Genomic DNA, 21012 nt, shown 5'->3' with positions numbered 1-21012 from the left:
TCTTTAAAGTAGGTAGAAGAAACCCATAATTTTATTCTGTAGGTATTCAGCAATTAGAGGTTAGTGTTAGGACTGGTTGGCCTGGTGTAGGGGATAATGTAACTGGGTGGGACATCATGCTACATGTCTGCAGCATGATGCCCTACTGCATGACATCAGTATAAACTGCCACAATGCAGACATTGTAGCGATATAGCTGAAAAATCACATTCACTTGGTAGGTATGCAGTGCACATTAAAAAAAATCAAAAGTTAAAACGCAAAGCCATAACATTTCAGGAAACCTTTAATTAAAAATGTTCCAAAACTTAATTGCCAAGACCACATTGTGCTAAACTTATTTTCCTTGTGTACAGCAGTTACTAGTGACTACAAAAACATTATAGTGGTGGGCTGTGTAATTGTTGATTACACTCTGGTTTCAGAAAACAGAATGGATATACCTTTATGACCATGTTGAAATGGAGTTTATATTTATGATTCTAACCATGTACCTTTGCATATTATGATATATGTTGTGATGTGATATTTCTCTGTAAACAGTACACAAAGTGGATTGACAATGTTACTGTTGTGTTAACATAGGGTGTAGTTGAGTGTAATTCATTTATATGATGACTTAGCTTGGGATACCTGGCCAGTTATTGGCATACTTTGTTATTATTGAGCTATGTCTTTATAGGATTTGCAGCTTGTCATAACATCAAAGTCTTAGCACATATTAGCACATATTACTTGGACCTCAGTCCACCTGTAACACCTGAATATTACACAGTGTAGTGGGGTGTAAATCAGGGGCAGTTGCACAGACACAAGTGGAAAATGATCACTACCCTTTATGTACCATATGTACTCACTTATAAGACAGGTGAAACTGCAAACAACAAAGATCTTGATCTGCCATAGCATAATATGCCTGCAGAACAGGGTCTTTGCTGTTTGTTCTACTTATTACCCCTCACAAACTGCACAGACCTAGATCTGCTGATGCATTATGTGATAGCAGATCTGGGTCTGTGCAGTTTGCAGCTGGTCTTGTCTTATAAACGAGTAAAGATGGTACTGAATGTACCAAAACTATGAAGTTCATTAGACTGCCATACCAATGACAGTATAATAAATTGCAATAACTTCAGAGCACACCAGAGCCTGTATTCACACAACTCTTGACTTCGTGCAAACATTAGACTCAGATTTTGACAGCTTACTGATTCACACATGCAGGAGATTTTGTAACTGGTGCACACTTAAGTGAATAAATACTTGAGCTTTGGTAGATATTGCAGTTTGCAATAAATATTTATAAAGAGCATGGTGCTTGGCTCAATTTCAGATTACTTATAAAAAAAATATCGTCTATTCATCCTCCAAACTATATGAGAGGAAGAACTGAAATTTGTTATGTTTAGGAAGTTTGGATTACATGAAGGATTTCTCACTTTCAGGACAAGGCATACTTGGTGAAGACTTTGTTGTCTGAAGGACCAACTGTCAAACCTCAAAAGGTGAGTTCACACAATGACATTCTTCCATTTGGTAAGAGCAGGTATAATTGCTTAGCAAGCATCATGTGGCTGCATCTTTGTAGTGTCAAGGCAGTGTCATGGCAGTTAACCATTTAAACTTGGACACCAAACAAAAGCATAGTCCATAGATAGTCCTACAAAGATGTCTACCCTGATATTTATGCTGTTTGGGTCAACGTCTTCCTGCCTAAATAAATGGCACTGTATAGCACGTACCCCAGTCAACTAATGGGAACTTAAGGCTGAATTTTCAGAAATATCGCACACTTGGCAGCCCATATTGACACTTTTCCAGAAATTAAAGTCTGATTGCTTTAGTCAGAGTATAATTACTTTGATATCTTTTTCCTGGATTCAGATTCTGACACAAGCAAATGAATGCTTTTTCAGGTTGTATTGACCTACATTTCAGTTGGATTGATAAGTATATTTAATGACATGAAGCTTTCTAATTGCTTACTTCGATTTTAGTATGTTTTATTCATTTCGTTTAAGAAACATTTCAACTTTGACCAACTTGGGCATTCCTCAACTCACAACACATTTCAACCAACTGAAATGTTTGTAATGAAACTTGAAAACACATCCATTTGCTTGTCAGAATTCGAATTCATTAGGAAAAAGACATATTATCAGAGAAAGCATAGCCTTACTAAGCAATTAGACTTCAATTTGTGGAAAAATATTAATATGGGTGACTAGGTGTGAGATATTCCTGAAAATTTGGCCTCTCATTCCTATCATTCGAGTGAACAACATGCTACACAATAATGTTTATTTAGCAGTAAGATGCCAACCCAAACATGAATATCAGGGTAGATGTCTTGCATTGTAGGACTAAGTTGTAGGGAGAGGGCTATACACTTATGTTAAGTGTTCGACGATATCTTTAGCATGTATCATTGTCAACTTCTGTCATGCTGGTATGGCACTGTTGATTTCAGTGTTGACCAGTTAAATCTGCTCTGTCAAAATGATTTGGATGTTGTTGATGTGATATTATGTGTGATGGTATTTAGCATGTATGCAGTTTAAAAATATGAATATATGAAACATCAGTTTGCTGACATGTCGCAATAAAGTATTTGACATACCATGTTGAGGTTAAAGGTCAGTGGAACTAATGGTTTTTGTGGTACATATAGATTTTACATCAGATTCATGGTTTGTGCTCAAGAGATAAGCGATGTCAATAATGAATCGGTATTTTCTTTCTTGTAGGTGAAGCGAGTGCCAGGTTCCAGTGGTCGACTGCACAAGACAGAAGATGGAGGCTGGGAATGGTCAGATGATGAGATGGATGAAAACTCTGAAGAAGCAATGGTATCTGCTGGGGAAGTAAGAGTAAGATCCTAAGACTTGATTCTTTTACAGTGAATGTCAAGACCATGCCATGGCTAAATGCTGAGATGGTATATGACACTTAGACTTGATTCTTTTATGCTGAATGTCAAGAACATGCCATGGTTAAATGCTGAGATGGTATATGACACTCAGACTTGATTCTTGTACAGTGAATGTAAAAACCATGCCATGGCTAAATGACAGAATGCTGAGATGTTGTATGGCACTCTGACTTGATTTTTGTACAGTGAATGTAAAAACCATGCCATGGCTAAATGACAGAATGCTGAGATGTTGTATGGCACTATGACTTGATTGCTTTATAGTGAATAAAAAGACCATGCCATGGTTAAATGACAGAATGCTGAGATGTTATATATCACTCAGATTTGATTCTTGTACAGTGAATGTAAAGACCATGCCATGGCTAAATGACAGAATGCTGAGATGTTGTATGACACTCAGACTTGATTCTTGTACAGTGAATGTAAAAACCATGCCATGGCTAAATGACAGAATGCTGAGATGTTGTATGGCACTATGACTTGATTGCTTTATAGTGAATAAAAAGACCATGCCATGGTTAAATGACAGAATGCTGAGATGTTATATATCACTCAGATTTGATTCTTGTACAGTGAATGTAAAGACAATGCCATGGCTAAATGACAGAATGATGAGATGTTATATGGCACTATGATTTGATTGCTCTATAGTGAATGTAAAGACTATGCCATGGCTGAATCACAGAATGGTGAGACATTTTATGGCACTCCTACTTGCTGAGTCAGTTAAGATGAAATAACAATTTATTGGTAACTTATTGTCATGCTTGTGGATGGAATTTTATGAGTTGCCAGGATAAAACAGAAAGCTACATCATTATGTAATTGTTCATGGACAAGGCCAGCATAAAACAAAAAGCTACCTCATTTTGTAAATGTTGATGGGCCAAGCCAGCATAAAACAGAAAGTTACATCATTATATAACTATTCTTGGGCAAAGCCAGCATAAAACAGAAAGTTACATCATTATGTAATTGTTCATGGACAAGGCCAGCATAAAACAGAAAGTTACATCATTGTATAACTGTTCATGGGCAAAGCCAGCATGAAACAGAAAGTTACATCATTATATAACTGTTGATGGGCCAAGCCAGCATAAAACAGAAAGTTACATCATTATATAACTGTTGATGGGCCAAGCCAGCATAAAACAGAAAGTTACATCATTATATAACTGTTGATGGGCCAAGCCAGCATGAAACAGAAAGTTACATCATTATATGACTGTTCTTGGGCAAAGCCAGCATAAAACAGAAAGTTACATCATTGTATACTGTTCATGGGCCAAGCCAGCATGAAACAGAAAGTTACATCATTATATAACTGTTGATGGGCCAAGCCAGCATAAAACAGAAAGTTACATCATTATATAACTGTTCATGGGCAAAGCCAGCATAAAACAGAAAATTACATCATTATATAACTGTTGATGGGCCAAGCCAGCATGAAACAGAAAGTTACATCATTATATAACTGTTGATGGGCCAAGCCAGCATGAAACAGAAAGTTACATCATTATATAACTGTTGATGGGCCAAGCCAGCATGAAACAGAAAGTTACATCATTATATAACTGTTGATGGGCCAAGCCAGCATGAAACAGAAAGTTACATCATTATATAACTGTTCTTGGGCAAAGCCAGCATAAAACAGAAAGTTACATCATTATATAACTGTTGATGGGCCAAGCCAGCATGAAACAGAAAGTTACATCATTATATAACTGTTGATGGGCCAAGCCAGCATGAAACAGAAAGTTACATCATTATATAACTGTTCTTGGGCAAAGCCAGCATAAAACAGAAAGTTACATCATTGTATACTGTTCATGGGCCAAGCCAGCATGAAACAGAAAGTTACATCATTATATAACTGTTCTTGGGCCAAGCCAGCATAAAACAGAAAGTTACATCATTATATAACTGTTCATGGGCAAAGCCAGCATAAAACAGAAAATTACATCATTTTATAACTGTTCTTGGGCAGTGTACCTTATTCCAATGAGTCCTTCTTAACTAAAACATTTTAAAAGATTGTTCTCATTTGATATCAATAACTTTTGTCCTCCACCATTTTGAATAAAAGCAAGGGACATTGTATCCAGTGTCCTTCTGTTTGTCCATCACACTTTCCCTTCAGCTCCAAAACTTTAAAACCATTCGAGACGAAGGAATTAAATTTGGCTTATTTATTCATCATCATTTAAAAGTGTGTCACTCACCACATTGGGTGTGTTTTCTTCAACATCAAGGCTATTGGTCACTAATTTTGCCTTTTCCATCACTTTACTTTCCTCCTTACTTACAAGACACTTTGAGATTAAGGGATAAAACTTAGTATGTGTATGCATCATTGTAGTTTGTACAATTTTGAAAAATCATTGAATTTTGAAAAAGTTGGTTTTATCCTTGGAAAGCCCTTGAATTTGTCCTTGTCCTAGAATTTGTTGAAACATGACTTGAAATGTTCCCAGAACTCGGTAAATTTTTTGAAATAGTAAATCCAAAGGTTAATAAATGGTGTCTTTATAAATTTCATACTGCTAAATTTTCTCATCTGTGAATCGTATTACTTTGTTGTTGAAAAACTCAGTGATTTTCAGCTGCTTTCTGTTACTGTCAGGTTTACTCTTGGCAGAGTCAATCATATTTCTCAACTGAAGAATTTGAACACAGTTGATATTTTGCATCTCTATCCATCTTAAAGTACACGCTAAACTTTTGACTGCTTCTGTTGCTGATGGTGGTGTCCTCACTGTCATCATCAGAAGCATCACCATCATCAGCATCACAATTGGTGTTATTGAACGTAATATTTTGAATAATTTCTGCATCTGAAACGTCTGCAACTGGCAGTCATTATCAGAAGTGAGCCATTCATTAACACTGTTGCATGACTATCGGCTTCCAAAATGCCCTCCCAGCCTCAAACACATCATTCTCTGAAAACCCATCAAATAAACTATCGTCATCATCGCTGATTTTGCCGCTGTTATCCTGAGTGAAAGTAAATACTGCCCCAAGTCCTTTCTCCCAGCATTTCTCAACACAGCTGGGTGTAATGGCATCTGACTATTTGCCGCCAAGGTACATTACTTCTTTCAGATTTAGACTCTGTAGTGTCGCCTTGACTGACGTTTCGTTGCAAACAACAGACCTGTTTACCCAAATGTAATTTAACTTACTTGTATGGAATAAAGCCCATCCGTATGGTCATACGGTCATTGATCTGAAGATACAATTTGAGGTTGCATTTATTTACTAACTTTTTAAAATTAATTTTTAAGCCATTTTTTTCCATTTTGTTTTGTTGTATCGTTTCATCGGTCCACATCCGCAGTCTGCACCACATCATTGATTTTAACATTCTCAACATCCAGTTGTTTAAATAAAGAAAATGCCACTGATGGCATCTGAGTCTTTGATCCCAGTTTCAGGAAACATTAGCGCCCATCTCAACAAATGGGAGAACCTCATCTGGCTTATGGTGCATAATCCCTTTGAGAATCAGCCTCTGTGAATTATGATCTGCACAGATTCCAGGATAGCAGGCATTGGTGCCTGCCATCTGCCCTCAGTTCTAGAACTCTGCATGGTGTGGCTTTATCAAGATTCATTATGCATCAGTTTTCCAGATGTGAAGGCCATATTGAATGCATTTCAGTGATGACAGTAGACACTGTCGGGAAAGGACATTCTCATCCTGACATTTCCACTGTTGTCAGTTACATCAGAAGGCAGGTTGGAACCAAATCTCAGGACCTCTGTCTTCAAGTTTGGGATTTTCACAGAACTTGTAATCCTCAGCAAATCCACATTTAAATCCACCAGATCATGGGCAGACTCGCTATGCAAGTGCATTTGCTGTCCTGACTGAATCAGTTAATTCAAATCAAATGGTCTGTTCACCTATAGTATGATGTTGCTGGGAACAGTCACTATCAGTTTGTGACCAGATGGAATGAAAATCAACCCGTCCTTTGTCTCTCCAGTCCCAGATTGAGAAGCCCGAGCATTAGATGCTCTTTTGATAAATTTGATAATATGCATGTTTCCCTCCAACCCCCTGATCCCCCAAAGTCTTACGTCGATTGAAAGAACAAATATGGTTTCTGCACAATAACATCATTTCTACATCACAGGCTAAACCGCATGGAAGGGTTTCACTTGGAGCAAAAATATTTAATATGTTTGCCAAGAGGACTGTTAAACATTGGACATATGTCAGAATTGCCAGTGATGGTACTCTGGTTTTAATTTGATGGTTTATTTTGTGAAGAATGCAAAATCCAAACTTAACAATCCTGCACTGAGTCTTGATCATCAGGATGTGAATAATGCCTTTTGGAATGTGTTGAGTGGCTTAGTGACCAAGACTAATTCAGGGTGCCCTTGATTGTTGACACTGTTTGAGCTCATGCTTTCACAGTGATTAAGTACTATCGTTTTAGATTTATACAAAACATTGAGAACATGTCCAAATAACACAGTTTTCACTATTATTATTGATGGAATGCTTTATCTTTAAAAACAATAGAGTTTGCTTGCCGGATCAAAATACCTTGCACCTGAGAACCAAATGCTTAAAATTACATTGTTTTGGCATCATTTTAAAACATACAAATTTCATTATGCACTTTTGGGCATTTTGTGTTCATAAAATTTGAAAATAAATTGCTTATTTAGAAATCTGCCTAAACTTTGTAAATTTAAACACAATGTCAGGTTTTTTTTGTAAACATAACTTATATTTTTCCAAGAAAAACTATCCTCAGTAGACATGGTCATGCTTAATATAGGCAGTAGAATCTTTTAATATAATGATGTATTAATTGGTATTTACTGTTACCATTTATTTCCATTTATTTCAGTCACCAAGGATCAAATCAGAATCGGTAATTATTCTAATTTTATTTCATTTTCTTTTCGTCTTTAATCATGCAGAATACGTTTTCTAAGTGTTACTAGCAATTCCATTATCAGTCCACAGTTTAAAGAAGAGAATGTTGGGCAAAGATGTATCTTATTTCAGTTCTTTATTGGGAAGCTTCTTGTGACATTAGTTTTTGTCCAATATCTAGTCATAGAGTTCAAGAATTTAGTTCAATGTAATTTGGGCAGGAACAGCTCATGCAACTTGCTAATTAGGAATTTAAACAAATACAACCATATGTACTTGCATACAAGTCTAACCAAACTGCAAACTGCACAGATCTTGATCTGCCATCGCCTAATGCACCAACAGATCTGAGTCTGTGCAGTTTGTTGGGAGTAGTCAGTAGAACAAATAACATAGACCCTGATCTGCAGAGACATTATGCTATGGCAAATCAGGAGCTGTGTTTTTTTGCAGTTTGTCTTGACTTACAAGTCAGCATATACAATATACTCTGATTCTAAAATCAAAGTGATTCTGTCTATTCTTCTGTGTATTTTCATTAAAACTATTGTTGAAGGTATTAATTCAGTAATAGGATGTGCCAAAGGCTCAAAAATACCTATACTGTTGTACTGGTGGCCATTGTCATTTAGTTATTTAATTATTGTTGCAGTGCTGAATTTATAATTAGATGCAACAGTATATGAATACCATTACAATGAATACAAATATATATATATATATATATATATATATATATATATATATATATATATATATATATATATATATATATATATATATATATATATATATTTCGAGTTTGAAGATGACTATGACATCACTAGCTAGTTTGGTTTTTGTGAGTGTGAGTGGCTGATCAGGCAATTTTTTGTCCTGTAAAGTGTCTAGCATTGGACAGGAGATGCTGCTTTGGGACATGTTCAGGCCAATTTGTCCTGTAAAGTAGATGCTGCTTAGGGACATGTTCAGGCCAGTTTGTCCTGTAAAGTGTCTGTAGCATTGGACAAGAGATGCTGCACAGGGACATGTTCAGGCCAATTTGTCCTGTAAAGTGTCTGTAGCATTGGACAGGAGATGCTACTTAGGGACATGTTCAGGCCAGTTTGTCCTGTAAAGTGTCTGTAGCATTGGACAGGAGATGCTGCTTTGGGACTTTTAAGTTCTGACATTTACACTTTTTGCACTTCTGTACTGCCTCTGCAGTTCTCCTAACTTCAAAGTCAGTAGCTCAAGAGACTGATAGATACATTTTGGTTTGAGTCAGTGATACAAGTCTTAGGGAATTATACCTAACAAAAGAGACTGACAGATACATTTTGGTATGAGCTGGTGCAGAGTCTTGGGGAATTTTATCTAACAGTAATAGGGGCCCCGAGTGGTCTAAAGCACTCACTATTACAGATCATTGCCATCTCACCTCTATCTGCTTGGGTTCGAGTCTCAGGCTTGGCCAATGTGGGTATGTGAGAAAGCTTGCCAGTAGCTTCTTGTGGGTTGGTGGTTCTTTCCAGGGTTTTCCCAGGTTCTTCCTCCACCATTTATACTGGCCGCCATGTATAGCCTAACATGCTAAAAAATGGCATTAAACACAACAACAACAACAATCTTACAATAGACTGATAGATATATTTTGGTAGGAGCCAGTGAGATGAGTCTTAAGGGATTATACCTAACATCTGGGACTGATAGATACAGTTCAATATCTTTATTATTAGTGAGATGGTAATGTGTTTTTTAGATTCATCTGCATGTAAATGGTTTGTAATTTAGTGAAATTTGTATTAATACTAATCATTAATCTCTTGCATACCAGGATGAGGATGGAGAAGGAGGTATCCCTGAAACTTCACAAAGTGATGAGAAGTTGTCTGAGTTGACTCCCTCTGAAGCTACTCTGATACCACAACAGGAGGAAGAGGAAGAGGAGGAGGAGGAGGAGATTTTCCAGCCCACCCCATCCATGGAGGCAGAGTCTGCAAAGGTCCATTATTACCTGAGTGAAATAGAATTTGTTGAAACAGAATTTTCTAAAGTAATATGTAATTCTGGATTCACATATCACATTTGTGCATTAAAGCCACCAAAGAAAATCTTTGCGAAACTTCCTTCCTTCTTTTCTCCCAGCCTGTCATTGTATTTTATGGTTGAAAATATTTAAATCTCATGTTTTTGGTATTTATTTTAGTTCAGGATAAACATAGGTGTTGATTTAGATTAATTTTCAAATTACTGTTGCAGGAACCTCCGAAATCTCGCACTGAAGTAGAAGACAATACTCCCATCAACTTAGTTTTGAGATTAAGGTGAGTTTTTAAAAAAAAGATAAGACCAAAGGAATTTGTATTAAAAAAATTATGGTCACGGCTGTAAAGAAAGACAATGCCATTTTTATTGTAGATATAGTCTAGTGTAGTTGTAATGATATTTATCAGACATTTAAAAAGTAATTAAATTCTCTCTGTTTGAATTATTTGTGTTCCAAGACAGATTACAATGTTTGGTAAATCATGCTGCAAGGCCAAGTGAGCATTGATGAGGCCCTGCTTTTGTTGTGCTTCTTTTATCACCATGTCCTACCTTGAACACTTGGCAGGTCATTACTTGAAATGTTTGAATCAGATCTTAAGTGGAATTACGTTGGTCAGTCAACTCTTGGATTAAAATTACAGTCTTAAGGATTGAATGTCTGGGCAACTGTATAAATTATAAAATATATCAGACATTTAATGAAGAGGAGGCGGCCTAAGTGGTTAGACCATCTGCCTCGGATGCTGAAGGTCATGGGTTCGAACCTTGGCCAAGTCATACCAAAGACTTGTTTTAAAAAAATGGTATTTACAGCTGCCTCGCTAGGCCATCAGCATTAAGAGGTTAGTGTTAGGACTGGTCGGCCTGGTGTCAGGAAAATGTGACTGGGTGGGACATGATGCTATATGTATATGGCATGAAGCCCCAGTGCTAGACATCAGTATAAACTGTCACACTGCAGACATTGTAGCAGTATGACTGAACAATTGTTAAAGCTACATTAAAAATCCAAATCACACACACACACGCACACTATCTGCTATAACTTTTCTTTTTTACTCCAAACACATCCTGTAATGCAACAAATTTTCCATTCAGTTCAAATTTTTCAACAGTGTTGGGATAGTGGCCTTGACTTGCAGGCCCTGGACATTGTTTGTTTTTAGCATTACTGGTTATCAATCAGAAGAGCTTACTGGATTGTCACAAGTTTGCTACTTCACATAAATTACGTATGAGGATTGCCATGAAACTTTACATACACATTCATCCCAAGGTCTATTGGCCAATAATGAAAATGGTGCTGCTTTGACATCCAAGATGGTCACCACAGTAGCCATCTTGAAAATCTTGCTATTACTACACCTTCTGAAAGGATGGTCTTATCAAGATGGGTTTTCACTAAAAGACTTCGGATGATGTTTTCTTGGTCCTAAATGAAAAATGGTACCATCTAGAGTACGAGAGTTATGTAGAACACTTCCACATCAGTGAGTAACTGTTGGTTGTAGGCAATGTTAAGTCCTAGTTGATTGTACTGTCTTTACTCACATGGAACTAAATTGATCTTGAGTTATGGATCAAGCTTATAATTATGAATATAGTTGATACTGTGTAAGTCAGGTACCCAAAACAAAGAACCTTTTTTTCATTTGCCATAATGTCTGAATTTACAAAGTTTGCTTTATTTAAAAACATTCAAACTTCCCAAGAATATTTCTGTTGAGATAATTTATGGTTTTAAGGACTCTTTAATCCATTACAATAGTAATTTCAATGGAAATACCCATTTTCTTCTATATATTTTCATTTTGTATTCTTTTTTCATTTTTTTATTTGCAGCAAATTTTTTTCTAAATATTTTACTTTTTGTTTCAGAAATGAGAAGAGGGAGTTGAATGATATCAAATTTGATTTTACACCTGGTCAAGGTATTATTTCTTAATCACTTTTGTTTTTCCTTAAGAGAAGGCCAATAGCAGAATTTATTGGCTAAATTAGTTGCCAGTCCTCTGTGCAGTTTGTACCCCACTTGCAATTTCAACAGTGGAGAGCATCGAGGATATAAAAGCACTATTTCATTGATAAATTCATAATGTCAAACCTGATTGACAAGGCATCCCAAACACTGTCATCTTGTTTGAGTATCAAACATAACTGGAGTTGTCATTGTAAACAACGAGCCATTCACTGTCCTTTTCCAGTTCCCAGAAAAGTCCATTTTCATTAAAGGGATGAGATACTTGGACTAACCATGAATAAAAGGTAAAAACTGTGTCAAACTGTATACTGTATTGACAATGTCTAGTTTTAATATTTCTTAAGAAATTAAACAAAATAAAATGAGCAAGCATTGTAATTGTTATGTGCATAGGTTCAAAGTATGTAACTCCAAGAGTTACAAATATGTATGGAATTATTCAGAATTTATCAAAGGCATTGAACTACATTACACCTGTGGTCCGAAGAATTGACTCACCTATGCAAATATGGTTGCCATTTTAGTTTTTTAAAAACTCTTTTGGTTTGAAACATGAACAAGATGATAGTGTTAGTGACCCTCTGGCGACAATTTGGTTAGAAATTATAAATAACCATGTTTATAGCAGTTTTTAATCCTTCAGGATTTTCATTTTTAAATTCTGCAGGAAGGTGCAAACTAATGTTTTGGTGGGGGTGGGAGTGAGTACTTTAATTGGAGCATTTCTGTCCACTTGTTAGACATTTGTTTTTGAACATTTGCAGTTTAAATGTCTGCTATGTAGTTTTAACCATTTAAAACAATTTTAATGGAGGTCACTATTATTTGACTCAAAGTGTCTCTCCATCAGTTAAAATTGACCCCTGCAGATGTGGGAATGTAGAGTGGGCCAAGTGCTCTTTGTAAGAGGTGACTGATGGAGGCAGGAGCCATGGAAGTTCAGTGGTTAACATGCTGGAATCCATGCAGAAGGTTTTTATTCTTACATTGGATTTGTCCAGGTTGGATATCTTGGTGTGTTCTTCAGCAAGGGACTTGACTCCATTTGACTTCTCCCTATATAACCTGCTTGTGTTGCTGTGTTGTATAACACCAAATCAAAACAAACCATTTGGTTGAAATTAGAATAATAGAGCTACATGATGATGTTGAACTGTTTTAGAATACTGCAAAAATGAGTAATATGTTTTTGCCTAATTTGAATAAAGGGATTCTCAGATTTAACTTTGGATACATATAGCAGGATCTTATCTGAAATAAAGAGCTTGAAAAATTGTTTGAATTACCCTCGTAATAACACTCTTTGGTAATGAATACAGCTTGGTAAATATTTTTTAATTACTATTAAAAAGTCTGACTTTAATCTATGATAAAATTGAAGAGGTTTTTTTGTCCTGATGTTTCATTAGATTCCTTCAAATTTGGGAAGAACACTTTTGGACTCTAAACGATCAAGAACAAACATATACAGTACATGATAATGAGAAATAAAATTGTCATTTGTAATTGTTTTTGTTCAAGAGGTTTACTCTGTTATACTATTTATAATAATTTAGTCCAGTCCAGCTGCAAACAACAAAGTCCTTGATATGCCATCGCATAATATGCCAGCAGATTGGGGTCTATGCTGTATGTTCTCTTGATTACTCCTTACAAACTTGCATAGAGCCAGATCTGCTGGCACATAATGCAAGGACAGATATGGGTCTGTGCAGTTTGCATTTGACTACAAGCTCATATATAAGGTACTTTTTATAAATGCTTTTACATTAATATATCAGGGGCCCTGAGTGGCCGAGTGGTCTAAAGCGCTTTCCGTTATGGATCACTGCCATCTCACCTCTGTCTGCGTGGGTTCGAATCTTGGATTCGGCCAATGTGGATATGTGAGAAAGCTTGCAGTAGCTTCTCGTGGGTCAGTGGTTCTTTCCGGGGTTTTCCCGGGTTCTTCCTCCACCATTAATATCGGCTGCCATGTATAGCCTATCGTGTGCTGAAAAATGGCATTAAACCCAACAACAACAGCAACAATAATATATCCTTTCTTTTTCTTTTCAACTTTCCATTAGGATTTTAGGTTTCACCATTTCAGATGATGATGAAAATGCAGATGATAATGGAAATGCAGAACCATATGAATATGATAATGTTTAAAGTCATTGTTGTACAGGAAACCCAAACCCAAACTAAAAACTGCAAATAAGATTTAATACTGCACTCCAAATACAGCTGTATGATTCAAATTTGCATGGAAGCACAGTTACTAAAGTTAGGCTTGGTTTAGTTTTTGTAGGTTTGTTTTTAGAAGCAGGGGTACTAAAGTTAGGCTTGGTTTAGTTTTTTGGAGGTTTGTTTTTAGAAGCAGGAGTACTAAAGTTAGGCTTGGTTTAGTTTTTTGGAGGTTTGTTTTTAGAAGCCGAGGTACTATAGAATGATTTTGTTTGATTTTTGGTGGTTGTTTTGGCTGGCAAGACACATCTGTACTTTTATGTGCCAAGGCAAATAAAATGACTTGCTAAAGAACACTCCTCTATATTATATCTGGGCTAATCCATTGGATGAGAATCTCGCAAACTCTCTGGCTCATAGCTTTATTTTAATTAAATTTATATCAAGTTTTAAGCAGGAATATCAAGATGATATTTATTTAACTGGAATTTTTGTGTGGCAGGTGATTCTAACTTTAGTTGAAACAAAGTTGCTGAATGTGAAGATTTTAAAAGTTTGAGCTTGAGTTTCTTGAAGCTTGGATTAAGGTTCTTCTCTACAGTTTCGTATTTTGCATAGGGCCCAATCTTATCTGTCACTGTGTTTACTCAACTTTCCTTTAATGGGATATGATTCCTTCACAGCTTAACGATTCAGCAGATGCTACACTTTTACAGTGTGGTTGATTCAGACAAGTTCAAAGGCTGATGGCATTGGCTGTGATGAGACTTGTATCAGAACCTGTTGACCTCAATATCAGAAACAGAACTTTAGTCAAGACTTAAATTTAAGTTGAAAATTCAGCCATCTTAATTTCTGAAATTGAAGTCTGACTTAATATTGACCAATCAAGTTTCTAAGTGTAGATGTAATTTAAGGTTTATTTTAATGAAATTGAGTCGTATTCCAAATCCACAGCACCTTCTGTTAAGCCATGTTGTCTTCAAATTTGAGATGAGCAATCTGCTAACCGTTTAAAAAAAACCTAATAAAATAGTTTTATTTTACCTGTAGTCTTGGTCCAAGTCAAAGAAGGATGATATTTTAATTGATCGGAAGTGACTTGGGCATCTGGTAGGGTCTGTGTGTTTTGTTTTCTGCATTTTTCTAGACCCTCAATTACTAATTGGAGGAGAAAATTTCTCACCTTAGATTGGGGATTAGCATAATAAGAGATAGCAATGTAATAATAGCAGGTAGGTATTATCTGATTAAAATTATTTACTCCCAAAAACTACATTTTGTTTGAATTTATTTTATTTTGAAGAAAAAAAATATTTTAATTATTTCAGATTTGTTACCCTTGTTTGTGTTCATAGATGGATGATTTAAGGTGAGCATGGGAGGTAACTGTTGTACCAGGAATACCAATTAATAAGAAAACAAAAAGATTTTGAGGGAATTGAAGTATGAGTTTTATCAGCATATAGAAGAATGTGACAAACTGATTGAAAGCATTGATGCAAGTACATGCAGCAGGAATGTCTTTGAGTTGAATTAATGTAGCCATACACATGTAGCTTTGCTTGTGGTGTTTTCTGTGGCAACCCATAAGTTAGTCTGCAGCAGTTTGTTACTGATATTCCAGTACAAGAAAATATTGAACAGTTGCAGCCCATGTTAACAAGAGGGACAATTTATTGCAGGATAAATGTATGCTTATATATTTTGCATTTCAGATACATCTGACAGTGTGTCAAGGGAGCTTGTTGAGGCAGGTCTTGTGGATGGTAAAGATTTGATAGTTGGTAAGTATTTATGCACCAGAGTTTCTTCACATCCTTTGCATCTTTAGAAATTATAAAAACAGTAATCCTGTGACAAAAGAAAAAAGATGTTTTTAAAATTGTAATGCTATAATAAACCATTGTATACAGACTCAGAAATTTAATGGCTTGGAGAAATGCCAGTCCCTCTGTGACTAATGGCAGTGTCCATTCTCCATTATCAAATATAGTTTGTATTGCTGTTGGCAGTAATAAATTTGTAAGACATACGAGCATTAGTAATAAAGTGTATATCAACTGGCCTTGCCATGCCAATTTATATGTAAAGGGAGGCAACTCAAATTTAAGTAATTGTTATTTCCCTTTGATATTTTTCCTCTGCTGGTAGTAATTTAAACAATAGTTGAAATCCTTTTTCGAAAAGGAACTGACAGTAATTTATTAAATAATGTTTTAAATATAAATTCTCAAGTAAAGAAAAGAACAGTGTAATAATTATTTAGAGCAGTATTTGTAAGAAATTTGTTTTTAAAAAATGACCATGAATATTAGTCTCACTGGAGTTGTGCTCTTCATCTGATCTTTTGTAAATTAATATCACTTCAGGAATTTTATTACTTTGATGGTGTAATTTAAAATACAATGTTCACTATTATTAAGGTACACAAGTCATCCGTAGTTGTTTATATATACAGTACATCTAATTGGAGACTGCTCCGGTGGCCTTTTGGTTAGAGCATCCGCCTCGGATGCGGGAAGTCATTGGTTTGATCCTCGGCTGAGTCATACCAAAGACTTACAAAAATGATACTAACAGCTGCCTCGCTTGACACTCAGCATTAAGAGGTTAGTGTTAGAACTGGTTGGCCTGGTGTCAGGATAATGTGTCTGCAGCATAATGCCCCAGTGCTAGACATCAGTAGAAACTGCCACCTGCAGACATTGTAGCGATATGACTGAAAAATTGTTCAAGCTACCTTAAAAAATCCAAATCACACACACACGCACAAAAATCACACGTCTACTTGGTCCATATATCTGATGTAATTATTTCAGAGTTTGTTTGGTTTTGGCAACATTATTTCTGTCCACAGATTGCAATATGGTGGAAATGAAAGCTATTTTAATACCTAATCTTACAGGTCTTTATGTTAACATGTTACATTTTATAACTTGAATAAATATAGAATCTCGTATAATTTTTCCTTCTTTTAATAGTTGCTGCCAATCTACAAAAAATTCTTGATAACAAAGATCTTAAAAGCTTGACATTTGCCCTGGTAAGTACACTGAATGCTTTCTTGTGTTGAGTATTTACTATTAAAACATTTTCAGTGAACTGTTTTTTTTTAAGACACATTTTTTTCATTTATTGCAAGAAGATGTTTATAATGGTGATATTGTTAAAATTAAAACTAGGCATTATGATGGAAAGTGTATTGGTAGATTGGTATACCATATTGTAGCTGACCGTTTGGGTTTGATGCCATTTTTCAGCGCATGATAGGTTATGCTTGGTGTCCAGTATAACTGGTGCAGGAAGAACCCGGGAAAATCCTGGTAAGAACCACAGACCTACACGAAGCTACTGGCAAGCTTTTTCATATACCCACATGAGCCAAGCCTTAAGTAAGTTTTACAAATGTATGTTTTAAATATGGTCCATCTAAAAAAAACTAAAATGGCTGATTCATAGCATGTTTCATCTTTAGATAACAAGACGGCACTCACTTTGTTTTCAAGTTGACAATCCTTTTGACTAAGTGTCAAATACATGTACTTTCTCAGTGCTATGCAGGTTTGACTCTTCCAGTAAATAATTGACCTCCCATAGCTTGTTTTCCCACTTGATAACCCTTTGATTGCAGTGCGAGTGTGGTTAAGTGGCAAATAACGGAGGGTGGTAATTTGGTCATGCTGCACAACTGACACGTGTTCAGTTGCATCCTTTAATACATTTCACAAACTGTATGATCAAAGTGTTACTTACAAAGCTCAATCTCGAAATAAGTATCTGCCTATGATAGTAAGACAAAGGAAAGGGAATCAGACAATATTTATAGTGACTAGACCACATGATTCACTAGACAATGATGGAGGATTTCAGAACTTTATCAGACAATGAGGATGAATTCTTGAACTTTGTAGCAGTTGACGTAAGGTAATGATATATATCATATACTTTGAATTTAAAATAATGCAGACTCAGCTTAAGGTTTGTACACATTTAAGTAAACTTCTATTTGATTGTTTAACCAGATAATTGATCATTAGGGTCAACGAGTACCCAGTAGAAGTTTTCTAAAATTTTGTCAGTTTTATTGATGATAATGATGATGAAAATGATTTTTAAAGTTATGAAGGATGTCGGATATCATTTTTTGGAGCTGGGAAAGTGGTAGTGGAGATGAGTGATTTTGAACCTGAATATAGCATTAAATATGAGTCCAATGTACATGCTGGATAGACAAAAATAGATGGTGTGTCGGTCATCTGCCACCTCCCATCAGCAGTTTTTAAAAAATAAATGTAGAAAAGGACAGTATTTCAAAATTAAATGTTGAAAAGGCAAAATACCAAGCCTGATTAAAATACAGAATGTTTAGAAGTGGACTGACAAACTGTAAAAAATATAAAAAAATATGAAATTAAGAAATAAAGGAATTTATTTCATCAAAATACCTCTTTCTGAACAAACAGACTCTGGCTTTGATGGACTTGCAACCCTAATACAGCATTATGAAACAGCTAAAAAATGACATAGTAGCCAGTAAAACAGTGATTCAAGAAAGAGAAACTTTGGTAGAGCTTATGCTGGTGAAAAATCTTATTTTGGAAGAGAAGTATCTAAAACATTACCTATGACCAGTGGAAAATTATACATAACAGTCATAAAGAAGTTTCCCAACTTCTTCAAGCTGGCTAAGCTAGTTAAGTATATGCCCCTTCAGACATCAAACTGTGAAAGGAGGGTATTCAGATCAGAACAATAAAGAACAGATTAGGCTGAGAAATGGTGAACATATTAATGCTTATACAACTAGAGAAAACATCTTTTAAAGATTTTGATTAAAATAAAGCCCTGGAAAAGTGGAGCAGGAAGAGAGAGAGATGGATATTGAAGTGTTAGGTAAATATTGAACTATTGCCATTTCCTCTCTCCCCCTCCTTACTTTTCTACTATCTTCTTATTTTGGTGACAAGATGAAACTCTCTTGTTTTGATTAGAGATAGCATCTCTTCCTAGAATGTCCAACAGTTCTGGGTTTCAGTCAAGGTAGCAAAATGTGCAGGTTGTTGTCCCAGTGAAGAGCTGTATAGTCCAAGTCACATAGCTCATGTATGCGGTCTAAGACACTTTTTGCAGCTACAGGTGTCATTTTGGAGAATTGATTATACATGCCTTTAAATGGCATTTATTCACTTTATTTCGCGCCTTGTCCATTCAAATTCCATTTAATGTTATTATTTAAATTCTTCGAAAAATGCTTAACAGCAAATTCAGTGATAACATACTTTGACATTTTTTAGGCATAGTCAAACAAGCGGGGTGATCTTGTTTAAAACGTTTTCATTGTGCGCTATGATGTAAAAGGGAAAACGCCTGCCATCGGGAAAATGTTGTACAGCAAACAAACAGAGACGCGACAATGTCATTTATAACAAAGCCTGGGGAAACACTGGCAGAAAAAAAACGGGCACACAAGTCCAGTAAATTGCAGGCAATTATGTAACTTCGTTTATATCTTCTGTATGGTATATCTTTTATTTCAACTCGTACATAATACCCATTTTTCCCATTCAGGTATGTGCTTTCATACACTTAAAAGACTATAAAGACAACTGTCAATTCCGATTTATTTTAGTTAAATTTTTCATCATGCTATATTATCATTTTCAAGAAATGTCATATGCACATGCTAAGAATAAAACTCCGCTATCCCATTCATAGTTTAACATACAGGATGATTGAAAAGATGCACGTGAATGCTTGTTCACATGATCATATACTTGATTCCCCCTGCACTAGTAATGGTTCAATCCAATATCAACTTTCTATACCCAGTATAATGCCAAACTGCCATTGTAAAAGTCCATAGCGTTTGATAATATTCATCTGGAAGTTTTTTTATGACAATTAATGTGTAGATCACTCAAAAATCACAATTGAGCAAACTTGTTTTAACTATATTTCCATTAAGTTTTAAAAATAAAATTATTTTTTGAACTTATATCAGTAAATGCACTTATATGACCCATGTGACTTGTACTATAAGGTCACACTTAATTTGAATTCTGTTAAACATAGAAATCTTTCAGGGTTTGAGGGAAGATTTTGAACCATGAGTCAAACATCAGGGTCTAGTTTCTTACCCATTTGTTCAAGCAGATGTTTAAATATGGGTATAATTATTATCCATACACAGTCAATTATTATACATACAAAAACTGATGAATCACAATTTAAAATGTTTTAAACAATGGCATAAACAAATTTAAAAATTTCTGCTGTGTAAAATTCTGATATTAATAAATGGCTTACATCACAAACTGTCATGTCTCAAAAGGAAATGGAACCTATCTGAAACCTATCTGATTATGCAGAAAATGTTTTGTCAAATTGAACAATCAGGAAATGATGATTTTATAATAATTTTATTTCCATATAAATTACCATAGGGTTTGGATTATTTGATATTGTTGACAATTTTGTTATATTGTGATTGAAATTGTGTCTTGTAATAGTATAGGAATGCAACACACTATCTTCAGTCTTCACTTTTGTTGAATCTGCAAAAAATAGGTGAGACATAATGATCACATTTCCTGTGGTGGTGGTGGTGCTGTAGTATATGTTAGTAGTCACTTTTTGTAAGACACCATTGTATATGCAGTCTTGAAACTTGATGGCTGAATCATCTAGGGTAAAACCTACAACAGGCAAAAGTAGTTCACAATGACCTGTTTTTCTTATTCCAGTTATTATGTTAAATTTTTACCTCTGTTTTATGTACAGTCATGGAACTTAATGAGAATGCTATTACTTCTTACCACTGGGCATATGTTGGTCATTGTGACCAGCTTTTCATTTTTCAGCATTTATGTTAAGTTCTTGCGTTTAGTTCATTTTCTTTGACACCATTGTATGTAATGTCATGAAACTTACATGATACTCTCACAACAAGCAAAAGTAGGTCATGATGACCTGTTTTTCATATTCCAGCTATTA

General features: G+C 35.4%; 1 protein-coding gene across 3 annotated transcripts in view; it reads left to right on the top strand.

Moving 5' to 3' along the window:
• LOC149780967 (serine/threonine-protein kinase OSR1-like) overlaps positions 1 to 21012 on the top strand; it is a 79708-nt gene that overhangs the window by 47455 nt on the left and 11241 nt on the right. For 2 of the 3 annotated variants that reach the window (XM_089938079.1, XM_089938077.1), the window contains 8 exons: positions 1446 to 1505; positions 2748 to 2870; positions 7807 to 7830; positions 9652 to 9819; positions 10077 to 10141; positions 11745 to 11797; positions 15735 to 15803; positions 17001 to 17062. In XM_089938079.1, the coding sequence (XP_089794205.1) occupies positions 1446 to 1505; positions 2748 to 2870; positions 7807 to 7830; positions 9652 to 9819; positions 10077 to 10141; positions 11745 to 11797; positions 15735 to 15803; positions 17001 to 17062 (624 nt within the window). The remainder of the gene's footprint in view (positions 1 to 1445; positions 1506 to 2747; positions 2871 to 7806; positions 7831 to 9651; positions 9820 to 10076; positions 10142 to 11744; positions 11798 to 15734; positions 15804 to 17000; positions 17063 to 21012) is intronic. The other variant, XM_089938078.1, reaches the window with a different exon arrangement.

The sequence above is a fragment of the Sinohyriopsis cumingii genome, chromosome 16 (assembly GCF_028554795.1).
Source record: "Sinohyriopsis cumingii isolate HCF-2022 chromosome 16, ASM2855479v2, whole genome shotgun sequence".
NCBI classification, from domain to species: Eukaryota; Metazoa; Mollusca; class Bivalvia; order Unionida; family Unionidae; genus Sinohyriopsis; species Sinohyriopsis cumingii.
This window is presented reverse-complemented; position numbering and strand designations above follow the sequence as displayed.